We start from the raw sequence: 20957 nt of genomic DNA, 5'->3' as shown, positions 1-20957 counted from the left end.
CCAGAAAGCACAGCCAGGCCCCCCCTGCCAGGGCAGGCTGTGGGCAGAGAGGGCCCGGGGCCCCTCCGACTCGCACCCCCTCTCCTGGAGCTTTCAAGGATCTCAAAAGAGACCCGGAGCCTGGCATCCAGGAATTCACCACCAGGCAGGGTACCTTCCTCCAGGAAGTGGCGGCCAGACCGCAGTGACCGGCAGCTGCCCTCCTCCCCCACCACCCGAGTCCACGGTGTCCCCATCCATCAGCCCTGCCCCGTCCATACACAGCTTGGTTGCATAATATTTTTCCACTTTAAAGAAAGATCTAGATTCAACAAAGAACCGTCATACCTATCAGCTCCCCGTCCACCATCTCGCGGTCCCCCAGGGACCGAGGCAAGCCCAGGAGACACTGGCAGGGTTAGAGGGCAGGGCCACCCTGCGGTGTGGGGGCCATGGGGCCTGTGAAGTCTGCACGGCACCCTGCAAACGACAGCCCCCCCAGTGGTGGAGGTCAGGTGGACTCCGCCTGGCCAGAGCCCAAACCGTGGCCTGCGGGACCTGAGAGGGCAGTCCGAGGGCAGCCTGAGCCCCTGGGCTCAAGGTGAGGTGGAGTCCTGCACCAAGGCACCCCTACGGTTTTCAGTTTGTCCCTGGCTTGGGGCTTCACAGTCACTGGGGGGCAGACAGTGAGGAAGGGGGCCCTTGGCTGGCCTCCCTCAGCCCGGGGGACTGTCTTTCCCTCCACCCCACCCCCACCCTCCTGAGGTCCAGTCAGAGCTGGCACCTGGGCTGGCAGGAGAACCAGCCTGGGCCCAGAGTCGGTCCCTGCAATGGGGCCTGGCCCACCCAGGAGGAGCCATTGGCCTGAGGCCCGGCACTCAGCCTTCTGAGCCTCAGCTGTGTCTGTAAAATGGGAAGTAAGACCTTTTTCCCAAGATCCCAGAGGGGTCCTCCTGGAGACCCGCGTGACCCTCCACCAGTTCTAGGGGACCTGCACACAGAAGTACAGGAGCACAGTGATCCGTCCCCACGGGCAGGCCCCAGGCCACACCTGCCCTCACGCCCAGACCCATGCACCCCCAGGCACCCTGGGGTCACCCTCCACCTCCTCCCTGCCCTCGGAGCTGGCAGGAGGGGTTTTAGGGTCAGCCCCAGACAGCGGCCTCCCTCAGCCCCACCCACCCTCCCGAGGCCACCTGTTCACCCCACCCAGCCCCACACCCTACTGTCCACACACGTAGTCACAGAGTCCTGTTTTATTGCCTTCGAGTGTCCAGAACATCTGACCGCCCCCAGACCCAATAATTTAAGGTGCTGAGAATAGGTCAGGACAAGGGGCCACAGAGGAGGGGTAGGGCCCAGTGGTTAAAAAACAGATCTGCCCCCGGCTTTGAACAAATGGGCCAGAAAAGAGCTGCCCTAGGGGCATGTGTGGAGGGTGCTGGCAGGAGTGCCAGGGACTGGGAGGTTGGGGGGCAAACAGAGCCTCAGAGAGGCACAGCTGAGGGCACAGAGACAGAGACACAGACAGACTGAAATAAACAGCTCACAGAGACACGCCGGACACAGAGCTAGAGAGAGACGCAAGCGCACAGAGACCCAGGGAGACTCAGAGATGGAGAGAGACACCCATCCAGAGACAGGCAGAAAGCAAAGGGCATGGGGCAAGCTGGACCACCTGGACGCAGGTGCCCTGAGGTATCAGGCAGGAAAGGTGAGCTGGAAGCAGCCAAGGCCCAGAGCAGGGCGAGGTGGGCCCCAGGCCCGGGCCCCTGAGCTACATGACACAGCATTTGGCCTTGTGTGTGTGCGGGTCTTTGAACCGCAGTCTCTGTTTAGGTCGGTATTTCTCCAGGTAGGTGAGCTGCCTGCTGTTGATGGCTCCTCGCCGCTTCCTAGGAGACGGGATGGGGTGCGATCAGACGGGACCTGGCCTCAGCCACCTGCCCTGGCCCAGGAAGTTCAAGGCCTGAGTCCAGAGGATCTGGAGCAGGTCCTTGTGGTCAGCAGAGCTCATCCTATGTCCACACCTTCCCACTGCTAGACTTGCCCTTCCCTGGTCACCTGCCGTCATCCCTGCTGGCCTTCTGCTCACCTGGCTATCACCTCCTCCAGGCTGACTCCCTGATCTCCCGGTCCAGCTCCCACCCTCCCAAGGCCCCCACCCCCAGGCCATGGGCTCCTAAAGGCCTGGGACAGAAAGCAGGAGGCAGTAAAGGTGGGGGAACTCAGAGTTGGAGTGTGGGGCCTGGGCTGCCCACCCAGCACTTCTGGAGGTCATCCGTGCCCACCCGTGACCTCAGGCATGGCCATGGACTTGCTCTGGTAAGTGAAAACGTTAGTGGAAGACCAACATGTCTGCCAGGCCAAGCTTCCAGAGCCATCGCGTGTCCACATCACTCTTACCCTCCAGCACCAAGACTGGAGTTGGGACTGCCCCCACTAACGGCGCCCCAGGGTCCCTGAGAGCGCCAGCTAACCATGTCAGACAGGTCACGTGAGGGAGGGACAAGCTGCATTGTTCTGAGTCACTGGGCTTGGGCCTGCTCATTGCTGCAGCAGGGCCAGCCCGTCCTGATTCAAGCAGCCTCGGGCTCAGGCAAGCACAGGCCTTGGAGGCGGGACCCACCAGGCTTCCCTGGGAGCAGGCCACACACAGGGACTAGTCCTCACCTGGGACCCTGGTCGGGGCGGGGGAGGGTGTTGGTACCGCAACATAGGCTGCATGGGACTTGGGGACACCTCAGAGGACATCCTGGGACCAGGGCTCAGGAGCACCCACAGGCAGGGCGCTGGGCCCCTGCAGGGCAGGGCATGCAGGGTGAGGGCCTTCAACCTGGACCCCAGCCCTCCCCAGCTGCCCTCCCGCACTGGCCGGCCACTCACTGCCGGATGAACTGGATGGCGTCCTCGTACTTCATCCCGCTCTCGATGAGGGCCAGGGCCACGAGGACGGGAGCCCTGTGGGCAGAGGGCAGAGCGAGTCATCCAAGCCTCTGCGTCCCGCCCCTGCCCGACAGGCCTCCTGACTGAGGGCTGCCCAGACTCCCTCCACCGCCCTTCCCTCCCCTGGAGCTCAGCCAGACCACCCAGCTCCAAATCCCGCTCCCTCCCATCCCTGCGTGACCTCAGGTGGGCCAAGCAACCTTCCTGGGCTTCAGGTTCCTTGTGTGCACAACATGTGGTGGGAGGGTTAAAGGCGGGAGAGCAAAGTTCCGGGCCTGAGTCTTGGGGGCTAAAAGCTTGAAGCTCAGCCACCAGCCCCACTCACTGTCCCCGCTCTGCAAATGGGATTCCACCCCAGATGGGTCCAGTCAAACCCAGGCTGCTGGGTGGGGCAGGGTCTCCGTGTCTGGGAAGGGGTGGTGCTGGCACCCCTTCCTGCTCAGTGCGGGACACAGTATGACCACAGAGGAGGGAGGGGGACAGACCTGCAGATCGTAAGGCCGCGGCCGCCCCCGCCCCCCGTCTGGGAGCACTCTGGCCAGCAGGCCATGGGTAGTGTGGGCTCAGCAACCACATCATGGGAACGTCAGACCACGAGATCCCCAAGTTCCGGTGAGCCTGCCTCGCCCCCTCCCCCAGCTCACCGTCCCAGGCCGGCCACGCAGTGCACGGCCACGCAGCTGCCAGGGTCATCACAGAACTTGGCCTTCAGCAGGCTCAGCCAGTCCTCCACCACCTTGCCAGGCGGGGGCGCCCCGTCGTCAAATGGCCAGTCCTGCAGAGGGGGGAAGCCGGTGAGGCCCCAGAACCGACCCCAGGGTGAAGCGGACAGGCAGGACCCTGGTGACTGCCCACGGGCTTGGGCACTCCCAGAGTGCAGAGGATGCCAGGAACCCCCAGGGCGAGGGGCAGCAGCCCCAGAGGGCAGAGAGTTGGCCAGGTGTGCAGGAGGGACAGCTCCTCATCCTCTCCTACTCAATCCAGCTGCCCCCTCCTCCAGGAAGCCTTCTCGGAACAGTCTGTCCTTTTTTTTCAGAAGTCCCTACTCTTTTTCCCTGCGAGCCCATGCTGCGATTCAGGGGTCATGGCGTGACCCTTACCCACTCTGAGAACTTCTGGGTCAGCAGGCCCAAGATTCTGGTCCAGGAACATGGCTGACATGTGCCTCTCCATGTCCCCAGTCCCCAGCATGGCCCCACAGAGCAGGCCTGGCCCAGTAACCAGGAAAGAGTAAGGAAAGGGCTGGCGGCTGAGCTGGATTCCAGTTACAGCTGGGACCCTTCCAGGTGTTCTGGCTGGGGGACTTGGTTTTGAGAAAGTTAGCTGCACTGCCTGGAAGAGGTGGAGCAAGCCTGCGTGGAGAGGGCCCTGCCGGGGCGCCACACGGAAGATGGAGCCATGCCAGCCCCCGACGGCAGAGTCACGACCCGAATCGGCACCCGGGGTGAACGCCTGCGGGCCCACGTAGGCTCACCAGGCAGGCCTGGGTCATCTAATCCTGCCCCAGCCTCCTGGCAGGGCAACGCCTGGACGAAACTGGTCTTCTGACTGCCTGAAATCTAGGCCGACTCCCCCTCCCACAGCAGCGAGGGGAGGCAGGGCCCCAGCTCCCCATGCTGAGTGCTCCACGCCTTTCTCTCGAGTCCCTTCAAGCACCCATACTCCACAGGTGAAGGACTGGGGGTCACACAGCTGGGAAGGGGCAGAGGCCAGAGGCCAGATTCCCGCCAGCCAGCCTGACCCCAAAGCTTTAGCTCCTCCCCCACCCCAAACCGCAGAGCAGAGGTTACTAAGCACAGGAGCACCTATCAAAACTGGGGTCCTTGCTGCAAGTAGTGATGAAGGGGTGCTCTGGTGCTCAGGAGGCTGAGGACCAAGGGGTGGAGCCCGGGTGGATCTGGGCTGTCCCCACCCCACTGCTCCACGCCTGCAACCAGAGTAGGGGCAGCTCTGCACCAGGGGTGGCCCTGTGAACCCTCCACCTGGACGCCGGTCCCCGGGGCATCCAAGGAGACAGCCCCAGGGCCCCTCCCCACAGCCTCCACAGAGAGCCTCCTCTGGGGCCTGTCAGGTGTGCCCTCCCAACCTCCCAGGGGCACCTGCTGCCCAACGACAGGGTCCCAAACACCAAGCAGCGAGACCGAGACAAGGCCCCTGAGGCAGCCCGGGCAGGCTGCTGGGGTCCGGGCCCTGCCCACACTCGCTTGGGGCCCTTGGCTGGCCACTGAGCCTTGGGGCCCACCTGCACAGTGGGGCCGAGCTCCCAGCCAGGCAGGACTGTTGGGTCAGAGCCCAGCCACCCGGTGGGGGTGGAGGGCATTGTTATTAAAGAGCCACTCCCCAGGCGGCCCCAGCTCTGAAGCTGGCTGTTCAGACCCAAGCCTCAGTTTCCCACGATAGAGCCCCACATGGGGCTGTCGTGAGGCTGAGAAGTGGTGGCGCCCCGCGGCGCCTGCCAGCCCCAGCATGTGGGAGAGCCCGACTGCGGGAGCTGCGGCCCTGCCTAGAGCGCAGGCTGCCCCCTCCCAGGCCAGGCTGGCAGGGCCAGGCATGCCCACTCTAGAGATGTGCCCGAACACCGCGCAGCCCAGGCACAAACATGCCGGGGGCGGCAGGGAGCACACCGCGAGGCCACATGTGCTGCCTCACAGCCAGGGGACTCCAAACTCACTGCCCAGACCCAGAGGGACCCCCCTCCCCCACGGCAGCAGCCGCCATGGTAGCCGCAGCCCTCACCACCACAGTGATGCCGTCCTTCTCCAGAGGGGCCTTATCGTAGGTCACTTCACACACACGCACCACGGTGGTGGCGCCATACTTCTTCAGGTCCTGGCAGGGAAGGAGGAGGCTGGCTGGGGCTCCACGGCTCAGCAGTGGAGACCCGTTGACCAGGGCCCCCAGGGTTGGGCTGTGCTCCCCCACAACAGGACAGAAAGGCTGCCAAGCAGGAACCACCAGTGGTGGACTTCCAGACCCTATGACTTACTGGGGGTGAAAGAGTCTTTCCTGATGCTCCGGGGGCAGCTGTCCCTGGCCCACCCAGCAGAGAGGAGGCCCACCTCTTCTCACCGTGACAGCAGCTAGACGCCCGTGAGTCCAGCACATTACCTCCCTCCTCTTAGGTGCTCAGGACCCCAGACTGCACCAGATTTCCCAGACAAAGCTCCTGGGTCCAGAAGCAGGGACAAGCACCACCACCCACATGTGGGCCCCTGCACAGTCCCCATTCCAAACAGCCCTCCTGGCCAGGGCTGCATGGGCTGGCCCAGCCGAGGGGCACAGCCAGAACCTACGCCGGGGCCTTTGGAGTCTTGAGGGGCAGCCCTCAGTAGGCAGGGTAACCCCAAAGCAGGGAAGGAGGATGCCTGCTCAGATGGCAGCCCAGAGGGAGCCAGGGCCTAAAAGTGGAAGCTACGGCTACCAGGGAAAAGGTCAAGGCAGTTCACGGCCAGGCTCAGGGGTATTTACAATATGTGGGGGTCCACACCACATGAGCCACATCTCGGGGCTACTCCCATACCGCCTGTTCCCAGCAACTAGTTTGAGAGCACCGAGGAATCAGCACGGCCTTGCTCATCATGGGATGGGAACACTGGACACAGCGAGGGCAGGACAGCTATTCTGAGAAGGCCAGGAGCAGCAGGGGGTGCCCCAGACTCTCTCTGTGCATGTAGCAGAGGATGCTGCCATCCAGCCCAGCACCGAGCCCTGAGCCTCATCAAGACCTTGGTCGCACCCTGACCCTGGACCCTGTTCACACCCTGACCCTGGACCCTGTTCACACCCTGAGCCCTGACCCTAGTCCACACTGAGCCCAGACCCTGGTCAAGGGCTAAGTGCTTTGCTCAGTCTTTCCCCAGGTCCTGCTATCATCTCACAGGTCTCAGCTGTGAAGGGGGCAGCACTCCTCTGTAGAGTCCCTGGCTCAGTGTCCAGCGTCCAGGGCCAGGCCCCTGATGGCAGGGTGCTCACTGTTTTTGAGTACTCTCGCACTCAGGACCCTGTGTGATTAGGATAACCCAGAGAGGCTTATCTCATGTTGCAGAGGGAACAGCTGAGGGTCTGAGGCCACAAACATCCCTACACACAGGTGCATGCTCCGCAAATGTCCCTACACAGCCACAGGCTCTTCAGACACTCCTATACACAACCACAGACTCTGCAAACAGCACTTCAAACAACCAAAGGCCCTGCAAACACCCCCTACACAGCCACAGGCTCTGCAAACAGACCTATGCATAGCCACAGCCTCTGCAGACACTCCTATACACAACCACAGACTCTGCAAACAGCACTTCAAACAACCCAAGGCTCTGCAAACACCCCTACACGGCCACAGGCTCTGCAAACAGCCCTACACACAGTCACAGGCTCTGCAAACACCCCTACACACAATTTCAAGCTGTACAAACAGCAAGGAGCTCTGTAGAGGCCAGGCTCCTACAGGAGACCATGCAGAGATTTGTAGGCTCTGCAAACACATCCAGTCACATCTGCTGGGGCTGTGGGCAGCAGGCACTTCTGCCCGCTGGCTTTCTAGGGTACAGTAGTCACTCCCTCCTGTGGCCAGCTCAGATTCCTGCCCAGCAACTCTTCATCAGAGGTCTGTGCCCTACGACCCCCAGCCCCACCTGTTCAAACCCAAGGCCTCCCTGAGAGCCATGGGTTTCCTGTGGCCTATGTTGCCATGGAGTCGATCACCGTGCCCCATCCTCCATCTGCCCGTCTCTAGGCTGCCTAAGCAGCCACTCCTCACACAGGGACCTCTCCCTCTTCCTTCCTGCTCAGCCTCTGCATGAGGCCAAACAGCTTCAAAGGGCTCAGGACGGCTCCCGCCATAGGCAAAGCCCCAAGGAGGCCCTGCCCCCAGGAAGCGACGCCCACTTTCCTCCTACCTCTGGGCCTGCCTAGTTGGTGCCGTGTGGAGTCCCACCGGCCCTGACTCTGGCCCCTCTGCAGGCCAGCAGGGAACCCCGCTGATCCCCCACTGGCCCTCACACCCACACTCCCCAGGCCGCTCTCGTGTCCCGCTTGGGGATACTGTAACCTGGGCGACAGGTCTGCTCCCGAGCGCAGTCCTTGGGTGCAGCTATAAGCCCCACCCTGTTGCTCCCGGGACACCACGCCCGGTCCCACTCACCTCGATGAAGGTGCTCAGGGTGGCATTGGTGGGGTTGTGGGTGATGAGGAAACGCATGTTCTTGTAGCTCACCTCCACAGGGGCGGGCCGGTTCATGCGCGCCATGGTCCTCCCTGAGACGGGGCGGGGCCCAGGAAGGCGCTGCAGAGCGGCTGGGGCCCCGCTGGGCCCGGCGGGAGAAGCCTCCACCGGCCCCAAACCCGGGGAGAACGAGACCCCTGTGCTTGTCCAAGAGAGAGAAGCTTTTAAAAAACCTGCCCCCAACACCCCGCACAAATATTGTGCAAATACTTGGAGGGGACACGCTGCCCGATGCCCAGAGGATTAAAAAAACAATCCGACTCTAAAAAAGAAGAGCAACAAGGAGCCCCGGCTGTAAAGCAAGCCGGTCCCAGCCCCTGCCTCTCAAAGCTGGATCAGTACAAGAGGGCAAAAATCAAAATGATGACAACCAAAAAGAACGCAGGGAAACCATTAACAAGCCCGAAGTGAATCTGGCCACCGTGGCTGGGTCCGGGGCTCGGACACCCTCCCCGCATCCGAGGGCAGGGGAACGGCCCCCTTCACTCAAAGGCAGGCCCCAAGTCCCCAAGACCAGAGGAAAACGCACTTGAACTGAACCCACAGGGTGGCCTTGGGGTGGGGTCACAAGCAGCAGCCGTGGTGGTGGGTGGCTCTGACTCACAGGGCCTCTGTCACGTTACCCCATTGGGGTATGGCGAGTCCTGGAAGGGGGCAGGGGGCTCAGGCGGCAGAGGCGGCCCCAGGCCGGGCAGCGGAGGCCATCGGCGGGCGAGGGCAATGGTGAGGGCCAGAGGCACCGGGGCCTCTTCAGCAGCAGGCACGGCAGCGATGTTGGGCACGGCAGTACTCAGAGCTGCCCCCCGCGGCCCTGTCCATAAATCCCAGGCTGGTCAGCAGCACGCAAGGTCTGGGAGAGGAGAGAAAAGGCAATGTTCAGAAAAGGGTCACCAAGCACCTTGTCTCCATGGGGGTGGATGCTTGCCCAGGGCTCTGCTGAGGGACCCAGCTCCATGGGCCTCAGTTTCCCCACCTGGGAGCGCAAGGAAGGACAGCTCCTGCCAGGGCTGACCCAGGGAGCCAAGGTGACAGGACTGCCACCAGGATGGAGTGGAGACATCAGGAGGGATCTCAGGGACACACCCTAGGAGCTTGCTGGTCCCCAACGTGCAGACTTCTAGGCAGTCTGTGGCAACAGAGGCCTGGCTCCCGAGCCTGGCCGCCTGTCCACCGCCTGTGATCAGCAGGCACCCCACCCTCAGGACAGTCACACACAGCTCTGTGGAATTCTGGGCCTCTCTGGAATTCCTGAACCCAGATCATTCTGGGGTGGCCAGTCCTCAGGGAAAGGGGCTCAGGCAGATGCCAGGACACCTTGGCCAAGGGAGCAGCAGCCCCACTCGCAGCCTAAGTCCCCTTAGACAGCTCTCAAGGGCTCCATTTGCCCACAGGGCTGGCTGGCACAGGAGGTAAACAAGCCGGGCTCTGCCCTCAGCAGATGGAAGCAGCAGGGACTGACCACAGTAGCCAAGGGCCAGCCGGCCACCAGGCACATGCCAAGGCAGTGACAGCACAGGTGACCAGGAGTGGAGTCACACTGTGACCAGGCCCTGGGGAAGCACAGCCACCAAGCACCCTCCACACCTGGCTCTCCCTATCTGGCCTCCAAAGTTCTGGGGCCCCAGGCCCCAGCAGTAGCACCCAGCCTTACTCCCACCCCATCTGCCAGGATGGGCTGGGGGACCTTGGGTATGTCACTGGCCTGTTTCCTCATCTGCACAATGAGGGCCCAAACAAGATACCCCCAAGTTCCCTCCAACTGTGACCCAGTGTTCAGCAGACCCTCCAGCCACTGCGCTTGGCCCCAGCCCCTCACCAGCACACCTATCTGCTCAGCCAGCAGGGTCCTCCATCCCCCAACCCACGACCTCTTACCTTTGCCCCCCCAGTCCCCCTTCTCCGCCCTCCAGGCGAACTGGGTCCCTGGAGCCTCAGCCTGGATGCAAGAACGGCCCAGAGCTGGGGACCCCAGACGCGAGGGCTGAGCTCCGCCCCTGCTCCCAGCTTAGGGCAGGTGCCACATCTCACACTTTGCCCTTTGCCGTGGCCCTGGGAGGGCTAAGTGGGGGCTCCCCAGGAGGGGGAAAAGGCAGAGACGGAATCCTGTCTGCTTCAGCTGGCCCCTAGCCTGCTCTGTCCCAGAGCGAGCTTCATGCAGCTCAGAGTGCAGGCAAGGGAAGGCATGGCTGTGGACGCCCTGAACAGCACACAAACACGGAGCCTCCTGAGGCAGCAAGGTGTTTCCATGTGCGTGCGTGCGTGTGTGTGTGCGTGTACCAGAACGGAGAAAGAAAGCCCAAGGAACCCATTATAAGCACAGGCCTTTCCCCAAGGGGCTGATGTGCCACCCCACAGCCCGTAGCTCCTGGGCACCTGGGGAAACCCTGTGGGCAAGGGCTCTGCTGCCCAGCACCCCTGCATGGGGAGGGGCCACGAGCACCCCATGCTGATGCTCACTTGAGCCTGTAGATGTCACCTGTCAGCACTGGATGGGGGCAGCAGGCAGGGCCCAGGATAGGACAAGGGAAGGGTTCTGGGCCAAGGTTGGACCAAGGTCACTGCCCAGTTAGGTGGGGGTCTTGCCACACAGCCCACCTGTCTCCACTGACTCTGGGATCCCACCACCAGGTGGGAGCAAGCAGTTCCTGCCTCAGGTACCCACATGGCTCAACCAGGCTTTGCAGCCACCCCCAGCAAGCTCTCCCTCCTAACCACACCCCCTCAGTGTCCCTGAGCAGGGCCCCCAGGTAGGGCCATCCAAGTCCGCCGGCCACCACCACCCCCAAGCCCGCCCCCCAAGACACAGGAGCCCTACTGGAAGCCCAGTGCTGCCCTTCCGGCTTTCCCAGCCCTGGCCCCACATTCTCCCTCCCTGGGGCGTCCTCCATCCAAGTACGGGGAGACCAGAGCAAGAGCAGCCCGAGATCGGGGAGGCTCCAGCCCTCAAGCTGTGAGCGGTCTAAGGATCTCGCCAAGTGTGAGTCCGGCGGGCTCAGAGAGCGCCAGCCCCGCTGGGCCGGACCCCCGGAGGACTAGGACCAAGAAGGGTCCCCGGAGAAGTAAAGCAAGTGTGAACGCACCGTGCGCAGGGCTGGGGCCGGGCGGGCTCGGGTGGGGTGGCGGGTGGGGGCCACAACCTGCCGCGGTGTGCGCGCCGCGCGGCACCTAGCGGCTGCCTCCGAAGGCGCGGCCCCCTCCCCGGGGCGGGGCTCGGGGTCCTCCCGGCGCGCCCCCGCCCGCCCCTGCGCCCGCCGGCTCACCCGCGCGCGCCGCCGCCGCCTCCATCGGTGCGGGGCCGGGCCGGGCAGGGCCGGGCCGGGGAGGGCGCAGCGGCCGAGAGCCAGAGCCGGGGCGCGGGGCGCGCCTGCCTCCCGCGGATGCTCCGACGCGGCCGCCGGGGGCTATTTATGACGCCCAGGCGTCACGAGGGCGGGGTGGCCGGAGACCGGCGGGCGACCGGGCTTGTTGTGGCTCCCGCACCTGCTGCCTAAATATAACCGTGGGCCGCCCGGGCGCTCGGGCAAACAAAGGGGCCGCCGAGGGCCGCGCCGGGGGAGGAAGCGCCGTGCAGGAAGGGGAAATGCAAGGGCAGAGCGGAGGACCGCCGACCACCGCGGGCGGGGGCCCTGCCGCCGAGGCACCCGCCTTCCTCCCGTGCGCCCCGTGCGCCCGGAGCAGGTGCCCCGCACCTGGGTGCGCGCCCTCCCTAGAGCCCTCTGGGCCACCCGTGGCCGCGTCTGGCAGGCAGGATTCCCCGAGCAGAGGGCTGCGCAGGGCGCCGTGCTGGAGAGCCAGGAGGTCCGCGCGAGGGCTGGGCCTGGTGGGAGAGCTCCCAGTGTGAAAATGGGAAGGAGGGCAGTGCCCGTGGCCCAGGGGCGTTAAGGAAGCTGACACCACAGGATGAGGCCAGCCACCTCCTCTGGCCCGGAAGTCCGCCCGCTTAGACCCCTGACCAGTTCTCCAGCCTCGTGCCTAATGCCTGTGCAGCGCCTGCGCACCTACCGTGTGCCAGTCACTGCTGTGCCTCCCTGAATGCTCTCCGCTGCGCTGAGGGGGGTTTGCTGTGTGCAGGTGAGGAACCGGAGGCGCTGGGACTAGGAGTCCACGGGGGTCACATAGGACAGTGGGCGTCCCCCAGGTTGCTGCTCCACAGCCCACTCACTCTCCTGCTCAATGCAGACACCCTCCCCACCATGAGGCCCTCTGAGACTCCCAGGTGAGACGCCCCCTGGGCAGGGTCCTGGCTTTGCCTCAGGGGAGCACCGTGTCGGGAATGCAAGACTCCCCAGAACTCGGGGCCCCAGTAGAGCGGGCACCACAGTAACTCTACCTGCCTAGCCAGCCTGGAGACCTCAGAAGAGGGTGGAGCGGGGTGGATAGAGCCCCAGCACACAGGGTCCCCAGAGGCCTTGCCTTGCTGGGAACCGGGCTCTGAGCCCAGCTCCCAGACAGGCAGCCTGGCCCCTGCAATCAGCAGCCAGCACCGCAGGGACGGAAAGGGCGGAGCTGGCCGGGGGCCCAGCTGAGAACGCGGTGCCCTCCCAGGCCTCCCTGCACACACCCAGAAGTGTCAGCAATGCCTGTGAACCTCACTTCCTCCTCACCCCCAAGCTGGGCGAGCAGGCAGCGGAGGTGAGGATGGGTGACCATGTACATGGCCAAAGGCCCTCAGGCGCCCCACCCACAGGCACGCCCCCAAACAAGCGAGGTGGCCTGCTTCCCAGCTCAGGCACCCTCAGCTGAGCTCTCAAGCAAGGGCTCCTGCCCTGCACCAAGGTGGGCCTCGGCCCGACTCCCAGTCCAGTGCTCCCAGCTCCCCACTCCGCAGCGTCTTCCTGAAGGCCAGCTCTCCCACCGGTCTGCCATCTGGGCTGCTTTCTGAGGGTCTGCCCCTCAGACCCCATGCCAGACACTGCATCCTATGAACAAGACACATCAGCCCACTGTATTGATAAAAGACAGCAACTGAGAGGTCGAGCAGTTTGCCCAAGTCACACAGCCAGGAAGCAGAACCATAGCTGGGGAAGAGCTTTGCTGACCCCCAGACCCTGCCCCTCCCAACCCTGGCCTCTGGGACAGGGTGCTTCCACCACCCAGCCTGTGTCCTCATCCATATAAGGGGACAGGCCCCATCAAGGTCTGTGACACTGCACCCAGGACTCAGAGCCCTGTTCCGGCTACAAACCTGGGTGCCAGCATCCCCGACCCACCTCACCTGGGGCACTGGCTCTGGCCAGGCCTAGGGGGCACTTGCTGCGCTGGCACTGCCCCAAGCCCTTCAGAGAAGTCTATTTTTATCAGGGCAGGAGCCGTTCCTGGAATCCTCCCAGAGTGAGCCCAAGTCCACACACCGCCAGGGGGCCGGGAGGGGAGACCAGAGTGGGCCAAGCCCACCCTTATCCCCAGGAGCTTCCCAGACCCCTCCCGCCCCCGTGGCCAGCAGCACCAAGGGGCTAGCCCCCTCGCCGACCAAGCACCACTGCCCCCCTTCCTCCCACCCTGTCCTGTCCCCTCTCCATTCAGCCACATGCCCTTCAGAGAAGAGAGGGTCCCAGCCCCAGGGAAGGTGTGTCCCAGAGGAGGGCCTCGTAGGTTGTCAGTTCCCCCCTCCCTCCCCCACAGGGCCTGGCACCAGGAGGGCTCCCCACTTGTCTGGGGAAGGAACAAATGACCCAGCGTCCTGGGCAGGAGGCCAGATCTGGGCAATGTCCAGAACTCATCACAAGATCTCAGGCCCTGAGGCCCAGAGGAACCTCAAAGGTCACCTACACCATCTTATCCCCAGTTTGCATGCTTCCAATGATGGTGAGTTCACTACTCCTTGGTAGCACCTTCTGCCTTCAAGCAGCTCCCTGAGTTATCAGTCCCTCCTTCAAGTCCCTCCTAAGTGGCCACAGCTGGGATGCAGACCCGCAGGAGGAAAACTTCCAAGCAGAATAAGCCAGCACAGTGGGCATTGCCAAAAAAAGAGGTATAGGATCAAGTAATAGTGGAAGGCTTCCTGGAGGAGCTAGCCAGTAGAGAAGATGACATGCCCCTGATGTCTGGATATCAGAGCTTGACTGGCTGCCCTGACTCTCTGTGTGATCCGGGGCCAGAATTTGCCCTCTCTGGGGCCCATGGCCTCTATAAATGGAGACACTGCCAGAGAGGAAAGCCACTTTCCATGCTGGAGCCAGCTCCAGGCTGGTCACAGGGTGCCCAGGCTGTGGCCTGGAAGCAGAGCTGTTGGGAGCAGGCCTCAGTTTCCACCCAGGAAGGCACTTGTCCCCACCAGGATCTCGAGAGAGAGAGGACACCTGCAAAGAACGTCCCCAGAGCTCGGCCACTGCCCGTCGGGCACCACACAGAGCCACCTCATCAGACACATGGCTTTAACGGTGACCCATGGCACATGGCACCAACTTGCCAACCCAAGTGGCCACCCCCAGAGGCCACCACTGTGTGCTGTCAGCTGCCAGCACTGCCCGGGCGGCCACGGCTGCACCACAGCCCTGGAGCCGGAACTGCCACCTCCGAGGGCAGGCCAGCGGGCACCAGCCTGAGCATGGGGGAGGCCTCTGGGCGCTGCCCAGGCTGTCATCACTGGTGGACACATACACGCAGCCAGGCAGCCAGCCAGGTGAGCCAGTCAAAGCATCGTGGTCCTCCGGAGCCCTGTGGCCAGCGGGAGGCCACCTGGCTCATGCCGAGTCTCCCGGCCTTGACAGCACCCACCCAGCAGGCTCCGGGAGGACCACCAGGTGACAGGTGCCTACTGCCACCCCACAGACTGCTGGGATCCCAGTGCCGGCTTGGGCTGGACCCCCACAGCCTGGCTCCCGTGCCCCTGGCCCTTCCCACCTGGCCTCACCCTGCAGGGCCTGGTCCTGCCCTTGAAAGGACTCAGGGAACAGGGTAGGAGGTAGGGAGAGAGAATGGATGAGAGTGGGAACCAGGCCCACTCCTGCCCACTGAAGCGCAATGATCGGGGCCAGGCTTTGGGCTCACAGACCTGAGGTCAACCCCAACCCTGCCTGTGCCCACCAGGGCCCTGGCACCTCTAAAAGGTACAGTGAGTTCTGCATTCCTGGGATGTGGAGGGGAAAAAGGATGGGGGACTCTGACAGCTGGAAAACAGGGCCTGCAGGGGAACAGGCACTGGTCATTCATTCATCCACTTTACAAATACTCACTGAGCACCTTCCAGTGCCAGGTGCTGGGCTACGCTTGGGCACACGGGAGAAGTCCCCAGAACAGGCAAAAATCCTGCCCCACCCTGCCCTGCCCTCCCCGACGGGGCTGCCAGCCACCCCTCCACCCCCTGCCCTGAGAAGCCACCTCCCAGACTGCCCACCATGGGTGGGCTGGGTAATTACCATATCATGGCAGCCCCCCACCTCCCCATGCAGGCAGCACCACCAAGTCAGGGGTCCTCTCACCCCTCGCAGAGACCTCACTGCATTGTATGCCTCAGTTTCTTGGGCTGTCATGTACAGGGCTCGAATGTGGCATTTCCCCAGAGCCACCCATCTCTGGGCTGCCTGGGTCACCCCTGGGACATTGCCCACAGCTGGCAGACTAGGGTTCCAGAGCCGTCAACCTGCACCAGCCTGGCCTTGCGTCCCCTGGCTCCTGCTTGGGGAGCATCACCCCTCGGCCCCCGAGAGCTGCCCCCACAGGCACGGCTGCCATGGGGCCCTCCCGCCTCCAGGCCTTTGACCATGCAGTGCCTACCACCAGAACTGCCCCCTGTCCCCACCGCAGCCCACGTCCTCGGCTCAGACGCCATCTCCTCAACCACTTTACTGACTGGGTAACCTCGGCGGTCATGCTCCATGCCTGTTTCCTCATCTGCAAAGAGGGACGACGACGTAGCTGCCTCACAGGGCTGTTGTCAGAACTGACGAATTCAGTCACGAAAAGCACTTACACCAGGGCCTGGCGCTGTGGGCACCGCCTGGGGGAACCTCACACCTAAGCGTGCACAGCACCGCCTCCCTCGCATCCTCTTGTCCCCCTGTAGGTCTGCGGGGACGGCGCAGCTCTCTGAGCCTCACCTCTCCATGTTGCTCTGCCCCTTCTACCCCGAAACACCCAGGCAGCCCGGGACCCCACCTGAGGCTCAAACTCAGGGGCACAGTGTTGCCCTGGAAGGACACCTGCCTCCCTTTGGAGTCTCCAGCCCCCAACCCGCCCTTCTCTCTCCACCCTTCCCACCAGCATGGGTATCAAGGGATGCGTTCTATCCTGGAAGCTGGCTCAATAAGGATTCGGTGAGGCACATCCGACCTTCAGCCCCAGACCAGACCCGGGATCAAGGGCCCATGTCATCCACCCCCCGACCTGGTAAGCACCCCCCACAACAGTGAGACCTGGTGTGGGACTGGAGATAGAATGGTGGCCCCACCCCGCTGCGCTCGCACACCATCTGTGCCTCCGTGTGGCCCTCAAAACCATATCCTGACTTTTCGGCCTAGTGCACTGGCTCCTATCCTCCCAGCCTCGGCCCAGGGGGAGGGAGGAGGGAGATTGCAGGATTCATTCTCTGCCCAGAAGGCTTTCACGGCAGGGGTGAGGGGGTCCAGGCGTTGATCACAGAGGCCTCTCTGAGGAGGCAGCCTTTGGGCAGAGAGGCAGGACCCACAGCTGGAACCCGGCATGGGCCACACAGGTGAGGACGCATCATACTCTCCGTGAGCCCCGCAAGAACAGTGCGCACCAATGTCTGCCCCTGCTCGCCAGTTCAGGAACCTCCTCCTGACCCTGCTGCCCACTGCCAGACCCCTGCAGCCACGCACCCTACCTGAGGCCTAGCCCAGACAGGCAGAGCAGAGCTAGCTGAAAGCTGATTTTCTGGTTCTGTGCCAAAGTCCCTTCTTCTCTTCCTCCCCAATGAATCACGTAAACCTCATCCGTTCAGAGCCAGGCCCAGGGGAGCTTTCATCCACACAGCCAGGCCTTCGCAGGGGCCAGGCAGATGCCACCCCCGTGCCCCAGCAGAGCTCCCGGGTCAACCCAGAGCCCAGCGACTCGCCGTGCACACAATCATGACCGACCTGGAGAGCCACAGGTACTTCCGTCCCCCTCAGGGGCGTAGCAAAACCCACAGTAACAATCTAAGCTGCCATTTATTGACAAATATTAATAAAAGCAGTTACCACTTGTTGAGAACCTGCTTCTTCACAGAGCCTGAAGGCTGGTGGGGCCACACAGGCAGAAACTCCTCCATTCATTGGCTGGGGGCTCTGTGTTCTGGAAGCTCCCAGGATCTGCCCTCATAAGGGGGTTAACACAACCCCACAGGGCGCTGTGAGGACCAGGGAGGGTGTGCGGTCACACCCTCACACCCAGACTGGACAGGGTGTGTTCCGACAATGGCCACGCACTGCGGGTCACACTGTGCAGCTGGTCCCAGCCCCACAGCACCTCCAAGCACCCTGAGGACCCAGCGACCCAGTTCACAGCAGCTGTCCTGGGGCGATCGTTCACAGCCCTTCGTTAACACCCCCTGGTGACCAGAAGTGATTAACCACGTGGTCACGGCCTTATGAGCCTCATTTAATAAGAAGGCATGGCCAAGAGGACCCCAATAACTACCGGAGGGGCCAAACAACCAGACTGGGCCCAGCGCTGGCTCCGAGACCCCATTCCGCACTGTGACCCGACACCGTGGCTGGCCGAGAGGGGACTGTGTGACCAGCAGTCCTGGCCAATCTCCCCGGTACCACTAAGGCCAGGGGCACCTCGGCTCAGGACACAGCACTCGAGAGCCTGGAGGGAGGGTGTGTGTCCAGCAGGGGCCAGTTTGGGCTCTGGAAGGAAAAGTTTCCGTCACCAGGGCAAAACCCTCGCCCCATCTGACAGAGGAAAGCACGGAGGCTCCCGGCTGAGCTTCGAGCATCAGGAAGGCCTGGGGACCTCTGGCCTCCCCCTTAGGGTGTGCCCCAGGATGGCCACAGCCAGGCCAACCCAATGGGCTATTTATTAACAATGCATATTAATAATGGTGTTTCCACTTGTTGAGAACCTGCTTTCTGACTCCAGCCAGCCCCCTTCCACACTCCCGACCCCACCCCTCCCGGAGCCCACGGGGGACACCCAGACACTCACCGCCTGAGTCCTGGAGGTCCTCGGCCGCTGACAGGCCCCTCGCCCAGCTTTATCCCCTCCAGGCAGCCCGCCCTCCCACGTCAAAGGCCCCAGGCCAGCCCTCCCCTCCAGTAAATCACGCTGGGAGGGGGGTTGCAGGCTGGGGCAGCCCCAGAAGGATCCCACTGCCCAGCCTTTGGCTTCCAACATGCTCCCGCCTCCCAGGGTGGCCGGCAGCGGGGGAGGGAGGCCGCTCATGGGTCTGAGGTGGCGGCAGGCACCCTGGTCCCAGGGAGAACACTGGAGCCTCCCCCTCCCCCGCTGGGCTGGGCTCTGGGGCCCAAAGGGGGCAGGACAGTCCCCAGGGCCCTGTAACAGCGTGCAGCCCGAGCTGGAGGGGGCAGGAGGGGCCAGCACAGAGCCAGCGGGGGAGGGATCTGAGGCACCCAGGCCCGGGCCCTGCAGTTGACCCGGTGGGCGGCAAGGGGCAGCCTGAGGCTTCCCAGATCTCTAGCCTGTCTACCCACTGCCTGCCGTGGGCAGGGAAGGGGGTTCCGAGCCTGTGGGGCTCAGCGCACACCCACCCACCCACACCTCTGCAGCCTGTCCCCAGCCGAAGCCGTCCCCCGTGCCCCCCTGCCCACCCAGGGGGGCCTCAGTGTCCCTCCCCTCCAGGGAACAGCACAGGCTTGCCCAGGCTCCTCCCCGACCCCAGAGCCCAGTGCACCCTGCTGTCCACAGGTCCTCCGTGAGGAAGTGAGGGGAGGCCTGCGAGTAGGCCTGGGCTCTGAGCCCCACACACCACTGAGGAAGTGGGAGTCCCCGCAGTGGGAGGGATTCCTGCCTCCCGGGGCAGGGTCACCGACCCCCCACCAGGATGCTGCCGCGGGCACGGTGCCATCAGGAGGGGTGGAGCCTTCTGCCCCAACCCTGGCTGCAGTTTGGGGGTATCTCAGGCCAGCCAGCCCCCAGGACAGTCCTCAGGGGAGGCCACGTGTAAGCCTGCTCCCCTTCAGGTGGGCACTGGGGTGCAATTCCTAGCTTCTACCTCTGCCACCAGGCGGCTGCCCCGTAACCTCACTATCCCCTGCCTGGGCAGCGTTCCATTTCCATGTGCCCACTGGTTCCCACCAGCTGCCTGCCTGCTGCCCCCCAGTCACCCCACCCCCAGGCGAGGCCCTTCCCATGGCCCGTCACCCGGGCTCAGCTCCTCTACAGCCCCCAAAGCCTTCCTTAGCCACCCAGCCCATCCACGTCTCGGCCGTAGCCCTGCCAGGGGCCAGTCCACATGCCCGCCACCAGGCCTTTGTTCCTGCCATTCCTACATCCGGCTGCCACTCCCGCTGTGCATGAACCCAGGCATGAGCCTCCCCTTGCCCAGCCATCCTTCCTGCATTCCCAGCCCCTCTCTGGGCCAGTCCCAGAGGCCAAGTCCACCTGGGACCACCCAGCAGGCTGGACCCCGAGGGCAGAGCCAGGTGCGGTCCCCGTCACGTGTCCCTGCCAGAGGCAGGCACCAGCCTCAGGATCACTGCACACCAGTGGGCTGCGACGCCCGGCAAGTGGGCAGGACGGCTCCGCGGCGGCTGCCAAGTCAGTGTGTCCAGCAGGACTCCAGCACTCATCCCTTCCTGCCAGGGTGGCCAAGAACCCATGTGGACACAGCCTGATGGTGACTCTGTCCCCATCACGACACATGCCCTCATGCCACAAACAGGGACGTCCAGACCAGATCATGCCAGGAGAGCTGGGGACCCCATCACCCTGAGCAGATGGGCACCACCATGCCCACCGCAACCCTCCACATCCTCTCGGCCATGCCCATCTTCCATCTGGCCTGGGAGGCCGCTGCCCGGGCTGGAGGTCAGGCTGCAAAGAGCAAGCTCCCCAGCCTCTCACTGCCAGGATCACCACACAGAGGTGGGCATCCACCGTTCTGAGGTCCAGAGACCCCGCATTGGTACTCAGAAGGTGGGAGCCCTCGGGCGGAGCTCTCCTGGCCCTCCCTGGAACAGACATGACTGGACTGATTCGAGTTTCCACAGTCGCTCCTCTGGTCACAGGTGGGCTCCTAGGCTTCACCATCCCCTACGTGGCCCAGGCATCTGCATTCATACACGCGGCCAGGCTGACGCTGGGCTCTTAGGAGCAGTGTTCTGCAGACCCTGCGACACCGCCCTGTCTCCAGCCTCCCTGCCTGTAGCACCCCCAGTCCTGGAGGGCTCACAATCTGGAAGCAGGTTCTAGCCCAGGGACCATTCTCTGGGGTACAGGGTGTTGGGTTTGGAATTCCACAGCTCCAGGATTCTAGACAGAGGAACAGAGCTCAGAAAGCCTGTGCTGGCCTCAGCCTTAGACCTGTGCCCACATTCCCGACACTTTCCTCCTGGGCCCCATTGGGCTGGCACCAACTCCTGGCACCATGCCACCAAGCCTCCAAGGCCCCTGTAATCCAGTGCCCAGAAGGGGCGTGGTGTCCCAGCAGGACAGAGAGTCTTGGAGCTAATGGCCCTTGCACCCCCTTGCACCCCCAGGCTGCCAGCTCAAGCCCCTGCCAGGAGCATGGGAGCCCTCAGAGGCCCAGAGGAGGACTCCCTGAGAGCTCAGGGCCTCCCCTGCTCGCCAGGCAGACCCCCAAGCCTTCCTGTGCCAGGTATATATGTGGGGCCCTCAACAGAGAAAAGAACCTAGGGGCACAAAGCAGGGCCCGTGGCCAGCCAGGGCCTTGGAGAATGAGAGG

At 63.6% G+C, this 20957-nt stretch overlaps 2 protein-coding genes across 10 annotated transcripts in view; one reads left to right on the top strand and one right to left on the bottom strand.

Moving 5' to 3' along the window:
• The window catches only part of LOC118930407 (maestro heat-like repeat family member 5), a 67342-nt gene extending 66927 nt beyond the window's left edge, over positions 1–415 (top strand). The window contains 1 exon segment of the mRNA XM_057497591.1: positions 91–415. Within this exon segment, the coding sequence (XP_057353574.1) occupies positions 91–188 (98 nt within the window). The 3' untranslated portion in view covers positions 189–415.
• Positions 416–1220: 805 nt separating this feature from the next.
• On the bottom strand, positions 1221–18392 carry PTP4A3 (protein tyrosine phosphatase 4A3). 9 transcript variants are annotated; one of them, XM_057497670.1, is made up of 7 exons: positions 11407–11544; positions 8676–8996; positions 8066–8283; positions 5662–5754; positions 3570–3700; positions 2866–2940; positions 1221–1874 (listed from the first exon to the last, which is right to left on the bottom strand). In XM_057497670.1, the coding sequence occupies exons 3-7, from the start codon at positions 8168–8170 to the stop codon at positions 1757–1759; spliced, it is 522 nt and encodes a 173-aa protein (XP_057353653.1). In that variant the 5' UTR covers positions 8171–8283; positions 8676–8996; positions 11407–11544; the 3' UTR covers positions 1221–1756. The 9 variants fall into 9 exon arrangements, with proteins under 9 accessions (XP_057353653.1, XP_057353654.1, XP_036778623.1 ...); XM_057497671.1 differs by having other exon boundaries at positions 8751–8996; XM_036922728.2 differs by lacking the exon at positions 11407–11544 and adding an exon at positions 18239–18392 and having other exon boundaries at positions 8066–8996.
• Between the last annotated feature and the right edge of the window lie 2565 nt (positions 18393–20957).

This window comes from Manis pentadactyla, chromosome 3 (genome assembly GCF_030020395.1).
Source record: "Manis pentadactyla isolate mManPen7 chromosome 3, mManPen7.hap1, whole genome shotgun sequence".
NCBI classification, from domain to species: Eukaryota; Metazoa; Chordata; class Mammalia; order Pholidota; family Manidae; genus Manis; species Manis pentadactyla.
This window is presented reverse-complemented; position numbering and strand designations above follow the sequence as displayed.

Bases quoted from the DNA above. Each gene is read 5' to 3' on its own strand.
- PTP4A3 (XM_057497667.1), bottom strand. From the start codon at position 11,431: ATGGAGGCGGCGGCGGCGCGCGCGG. The intron at 8,284-11,406 runs GTGAGCCGGCGG...GGACAAGCACAG, and splicing joins GGCGGCGGCGGCGCGCGCGG to GGGTCTCGTTCTCCCCGGGT. The intron at 5,755-8,065 runs GTGAGTGGGACC...CTTCCCTGCCAG, and splicing joins CCCTGAGCACCTTCATCGAG to GACCTGAAGAAGTATGGCGC.